Genomic DNA, 6,873 nt, shown 5'->3' on the forward strand with positions numbered 1-6,873 from the left:
TTAAATTAATTAGGATGTTAGATATAAATAAGTGACCAAGTTTCACAAAGGAGAGAACATCCATGAATTATACACTATCTCTCTCTAATTTAGTAGTTTTTTTTCTACAATGAGTAACTAATTTTTCATTGTGAAAAGTTATGAGCTCTGTTTTATTTTTATAGATCAATAATACAAGCGTTTTCTTTATTTTGATTCATGTTTCTTTCCACTTTTAAGATTGAATTTCGTTTTTCATCAATAACGATTAGAAGTATTGAGAGATATTCTAATTTTGTCTTAAATTCTGATATTACTTCGAGACATTTAATATCAGAATTAACTTAAAACTCATGTCATAATCTTCACTGATTTTAGAACTAGTTCTTGAATATGTGACATTTAATTCATTTAAGAATAGTCTTTGAATATTGTGTGACTTAAAATCAAAACTGGTTTTAACCTCGTCTCTTGATTAATTGACCAAGTCATTAGCGATTAATTAAATCTAGAGAAATTAAATTGTCAAAAAATTAAAATTTAATTATAAATAGTTTACTATAAAAAATTTTTGCATGAATCAAAGTTTGAAAAAAATTATTATTATACCTAAAAGAAGCCTTTAACATTCCCTATCTTGATTTCTTTTCAATTCTTTAATCCCTCTCCTAATTATACCCTACAATCTTAACTGTTAATCTTCTATCCTATTCATTCTTGCTTCAAAAGTCACAGACCAATTCCTCTTATCAATGTGTGATTAATCTAATTAGAGATAATTAGACGTTGCTTGCTTCAATACATTAATTCTTATGAGAACGATTATTTGATACAATTTTATGCACTTGCCAATAATACGAGCATATCAATTTTGGCTCATCAGAAACCACACGTGATAGGTATTATAAATCCGCTTCCTATGTTAGTTGTTATCAATCGAGACTTTATTTTGTTCATTTGTCTATGTTTCATCACACCTTTTATTCCATGACAAAAAAGATACAGACAAAAGAAAGCGAGAGGAGGAGGCAGGGAAGGGTATGGAGTAAATTACTCTCACCATCTCTGGGATTTGTCTTTAAATACAAAGATACACAAAAATAGGATGGAGTTTCTTGGATGAGGGTATAATATTAACTCTACAATCGAAATCTATATGATGAGACAAAAATAAACTCGGTAATCTTGTATTACAAGCCAATAATACAAGAAATCAAGCTAAGCAATGTGCTTAGTTTGCTCTCCCTGCTAAGATTCGATATTATACAGCTATTTAACTATCAAGAATCGGGTTACTCTACTAGCTAACTGTAAGACAGTGGAATAATTTCTAACATTCCAAGAAAATCGAAAATCCAGTAACTCACCAAAACCAGATGTTGCGGCTATCAACAGCCTTCACTGAAGTAGATACCAAGGGCATCCGCCCATATACAGCAGTAAATCTATTGACACATTCTGTTCTTCTTACACTGTGCCCTCCCAAGCTGCTTATCCCGGTGGATCCAATCTCGAATATTTTACCTGTAACAACAGAATCATTTTATGTATATAGTTGTACTAACATTGTGATTCAAGCCTCTGAAACCAGATATCTATGACTGTATACATAACATGAGCACTAGGAATTGCTTGACAACAATACGATAATAATTTTGACCTTCCCTGTCCTGGAGTAATGATTTAAAAAGCATATATAGTGAAACACAATGCAAATTATCAAATTGTTCAAATGATTACTGAAAACAAGTATAAACAGTTGACATATGTTATGAACAGCAGACCTAGGCAGCAAAACCCCTGGGCGTGTGAATGAAATGACTAAAGTTATCTCTAGCAATTGATAAGGAACAAGCATACATTAGCATTTCTGTATTTATTTCGAAAAAGATTACATTCAATAGATCATTAATTAGCCACAACCACAATCCAACAAGTGTCACATTTCAATTCAAGGCAAGCATATAGGAATTTATTTAGATAAAAAGCTAAATAAAGAGGGAGGTGGGACCATGCCATTCTAAACAAAAGCACTCAATTAAAGTTATGCAATCTGTTTCTGAAGCGCCAATTACCTTGGACCCATATTGGGGGTGCATCAGTGGCATTTGCAACGAGGAAAGACATTGCAATATCTTCACAGTTCCTGGTATATCAAGTGAACAATTCAGCAGGTAATAAACAAGCTGCAATTACATAGTTGGGAAGGTAAAATTTTGATATATAGAAAAGCAGTGAGTGATCAGAGATAGTCAAGAGGAAAACCTATTATGAGTCACATATTCTCTAATTGATGCTGGCATCTCATTCGTGTAGACACTGAAATACTTTTTGTGGAAGAAGGCTGCCTTTGAAAGTACCATGCTATATGTACCTGTCCACCACACAGACCACCACCCCGCATATCTAAATTTAATGCCACCACTTTCCTGCAAGAATATCAATAACTTGAAATATTAGAATTGAAGATGGAGGTATGCCAGGACTAAGCCTTGCAAGTTCGCATAATAGTTAAACTACTCTCCACATTGGCATTCTCTTTAAGGTTGGATCAACAGATCAAGATATTTAATTCCTCAATCTATATCAAATCACTCAGAACAAGAAACAATGGATTAAAAAATTCAAATCAGGAAACCTGGCTTTTTTTCCAAGGTAATTTTATCATATAATTTTTCAGATACTGGAAATTCAAATCTTAGGCACAAAATACGAAGATGAAAAGATATACCAGGGATGGTGAAAAACCAGTTGATAAAAATAAAAAAACTAAAAGCATACCGATGAATCCAACCAATGTGCCCGAGGTACAAACCCAACCATTGTATCTGGAGCACTTTGCCAAACATCAAATGCAAATTCCACTGAAGAGCAAGGAAATATGACATCATCATCAATAGAAAAGACAGCATCTGTCTCCAAATCCTTAATTACTTTAAATCTATTATTCAGACTATCTTCCTTGTTGATATCAATCTTCAATTTCACTTGTTGCCTATCTATAGACTTGGACTGTATTGCATGATGAAGAAATTTTAAAAGATCATCTGAAGGAGGATCCGGTTCACTCCAAACTATATGTACCGATTCAAGTCGAGGGCAGGATGAATAATGTGCGATGGACTGCTTTAGGAGATCATATCTCTTCCATGTGTTCATTACAATAGAATATCCTTTTCTGTGGAACATAAAATGAAATGAGTTCTCTGATTTTATAAGTGAAATACACTCAACATTCCTAGAGAGATTAAATCTAAAACGAAAAAGGTTTCCTTTAGCCACTCTTTTTTCCTGACAAAAAGAAATAAGAAGAGGAGGAGGAAGACCTGATTTCTTAATTCTTATAGTCTTTATCCAGTTATTTACCAGGGTACTACACCAGAAATTAAGCAGATTCGACAATTTAATGAAAATGCTAAAATTAACAATTTGGAAGGTGCAATCAACATTCTCAGTTCAAAGATTGATGTTCAGTCCCGTTGCACTAAACTTGAAGGCATGAATAAGGCTTATAATATAGAATACAGACCACCTAAACCCCAAACAAGGTTTGTTTATTTCTCTATCCTTCAGCCAGAAGGGTGTGAACTGTTATTACTTATTACTTAGAAAGCCCATCAAGGAGTGATGAATTAAAATTCACAGGCCAAAACAGTTAAGAATTCTGAACGTACCTAGTCTTGAACCCCAATGACACTGAATACAATCTAATGAAAAATGCTAACATCGGAAACTCTTATTCATAAATATCAATGACCAAAATCCCCAAACACCAATAACAAGCCGTCTAAACACTAAAGAACCTTTCTCCTTATCCCCTACTTTCTCTACATGGAAATGAAAAGGCACAAAGAAAAAATAAATAAATAAACAAATAAACTAAATATTTTCAGCCAATTATAACTTCACTAAATTCCAAGTTCCAAGGCCAGGTATCAGCTACTAATTCTATTCCACTTAATCTCCCTCCATGCCAAAACAAGGAAGATTCGAATTAGATTCCAATCTCATCTAGATACTACTATTATTTAATCTTTTTCTTTACCAATTTTTTACCTCCAACTTAACTATCACACTCGTCATTATTATTTTCCTTCTCTGGAAAGAATAAGGAAACAATGGCAGAAAAACTCCTACCAAACATGACAATGACGATTTGAGAGAGAGAGAGGGAGAGAGAGAGTAACTAACCCCAAAGCATGGGAGCGAGGAAGCGAAGGAGGGAGATCAGAGAACACGACGAAGGTGGAAATGGTGGTGGCGAGTACGATGAGCACCAAAGCAATGCAACAGCAGAGGAGGAGGTTGATCCTGGCAGATTTGACGGCGGAAGCAGCCAGCAACCGGAACCTCTGCTCCGGACGCCGCTTCAAGAACCAGCTCCCTCTCATCATTCAATGGAATCGCCGATCCCTACGAATCGACTCGGATCGGTCCGTTTCAGCAACGGCAACTCGGCGACGCGCCACCTTCCATGGTCGATTAGGTTTGCAGGAGAGGGACGAAGCTCCAAGCACGCTCGGCACGTGCCTTAAGGTGGAGCCGTTACAGGGAGATGTTACGGTGCGGCGTGGATGCAGGGTAAAATAGGAAAAGTGGAAAAGAATAATGAAGAAAAATAAATGACGGAATGGATGAAGCGAGTTCGGTGTTAGTGTGTTTAATGTGACCTTGTTCTGTTCTGTTCTGTCCTGTCTATGATTCTTCGCGTTTTTGGATATTTGAGACACACACACACTCTCTCTCTCTCTCTCTGATCAGACGAAAGAGAAAGAAGAGAGTAAGAGACATGGATTCCGTTCTGTTACTTGGGCATGACGCGCCACGTGGTGGCTTCATCCATCGTTCAATTGGGTCGTAAATTGCAGCTGAAAAACGCGGCTCCCAAGACTTTCACCTATGGTTTTTACGTAAAAAGTTTTCATTTCTTGAAAGTTTATTTCGCATTATAAATTTGACAAAAATAAATAATAAATATTATTTTTTAATAACATTATATGATTAACTATTTCAATAATAAATTATAATTAAATTTTTCTAAATCGTTTATTAGCATAATAAAAATCAGTTAAAAAAAAAGAAGAAGCATGTGAGGAGGAAAAAAAAATTGGTTACAAAAATAATTTATTTATTCAATAATATTATGTGAATATTTAAATCACTCATAAGTTAATTAATATATATTATATTTTGATATAAATATGAGTGTTATTTAACTTATTTTTAATATATATAATATATTTTAATATATATTTTTATTTAAATTATTATTTTGATGACTAATTTTTTACGTATATATAGTATAATTATTTTTTAGTGTAAATGATATAAAGTCATAAACAAATTAAATGGCATCTAATATTACATTAATATCCTAAAATAGATCAATTTACATACATGTCTTAAAATAAACTTATGCTTTAATAATCGAATTCAGCTAAATTAGATTTTATACTCTTAAAAATTTAAGTTTAAGTTAGAAGTAACATCATCAAAGCATAAGTTTTATATTTAATTTCACAAATTAAATAATTTAATTGATCTAATATTTTAATTATTTTTTATATTACATATTGTACAAATATAGTTGATCATTATATATTATATAACTATCTGTTACTTCTGATTCTAAAAAAATTCAAAATTTTAACTCCTATGCCACTTTGGAGGGTTATACTTTATATTAATTTTTTCAACATCAAAAGTCTTAGTAATGATTTTTTAGATACTAATGAGTCAAATAATAATTTTTAATGAATTTTTAAAAATCGTTTAATGTTCCGTTTTACATTCATAAATTTATAAAAATGTTGATTTTCTGGAATTTGAAATAAAATACAAAAGTTGGATTTTTATTCTTATTCGTTTTAATTTTTTGATATTTTATTTGAATCTAAATTGGGGTATTTTCATATCGACATTTATGTTTTGAAGTTAATTAATTTAGTTGATTCAATTTATATAGATTTACTCTAGGACATGCATGTAAGCTAATCTATTTTAGGACATTGATGTAATATTGGAGGTCATTTAGTTTGTTTATGTCATTTACTCTATTTTTTAGTCTTTTTTATCGGCAGCCCAACTACACATCCAAGCATTTTTGTATCCAAATCCAACCAAGCAAGCCTACACTCAACAAAAATCACTTTCATTACACCCACGTGTACACACGCGCATTTCAATAATGCTTTTTCATCTTCGTCTTCGTCTTCGTTTTCGTGTTCTTCGTTCTTCTTCTTCGCTATCCTCCTTCTTCATCTTCGTAGCGTTCTTCCTTCTTCTTCTTCGTCTTCCTCCTTCTTCTTTTTCGCATTCTTTATTATTCTTCATGTGTTTTCTCTCAATCATCATTCTTTTATTGTTGCTGCATTTTTTTTCTCCTTTTAATTGAGGTTCATTTGGATCCAGAAATAAATAGAATTCGGTTTAGATTTGGTGAATATTTAACAATCATATATCTAACTCAATTCACAAATGAACCGAATTTGGTTCAGATTTGAACAAAAAGTGATAAACATTCAATAAGGTAGAAAAGCACATTTTAATTCATTTTTGCATGCAAATAAACTCAATTAAACTAAGAGATAAACCGAATTTCTTAAGGAATAACAGATTTGGTGAATACTTAAAAGTAGTATCAAGTGAACCTAACTCAATTCACAAATGAACCGAATTTGATTCTGATTTGAACAAATAGTTAAAAAATTACTTAAAGAATAAAAAATTTAGTTAATACTTATCAGCAGCATCAAGTGAAACTCAATCAACATACAGATGAACCGAAATAAACTAAGAAATGAACTGAAATTATTTAATGATGACATCAGAGAAAATCAAAACTAATAAAGATGTTAGCAAAATATTGGTGTTATTGGTGATAACGATAATGAA

At 32.2% G+C, this 6,873-nt stretch overlaps 1 protein-coding gene across 1 annotated transcript; it reads right to left on the reverse strand.

The window, feature by feature from the left end:
* Positions 1-1,006: 1,006 nt before the first annotated feature.
* LOC107623594 (glycosylinositol phosphorylceramide mannosyl transferase 1) lies at positions 1,007-4,891 on the reverse strand. The gene is made up of 5 exons (XM_016325921.3): positions 4,171-4,891; positions 2,761-3,157; positions 2,245-2,408; positions 2,055-2,125; positions 1,007-1,503 (listed from the first exon to the last, which is right to left on the reverse strand). Exons 1-5 carry the CDS (start codon positions 4,371-4,373, stop codon positions 1,343-1,345), a joined length of 996 nt encoding a protein of 331 aa, XP_016181407.1. The 5' UTR covers positions 4,374-4,891; the 3' UTR covers positions 1,007-1,342.
* Between the last annotated feature and the right edge of the window lie 1,982 nt (positions 4,892-6,873).

Source organism: Arachis ipaensis, chromosome B10 (genome assembly GCF_059453495.1).
Source record: "Arachis ipaensis isolate K30076 ecotype BB chromosome B10, ASM5945349v1, whole genome shotgun sequence".
NCBI lineage: Eukaryota > Viridiplantae > Streptophyta > Magnoliopsida > Fabales > Fabaceae > Arachis > Arachis ipaensis.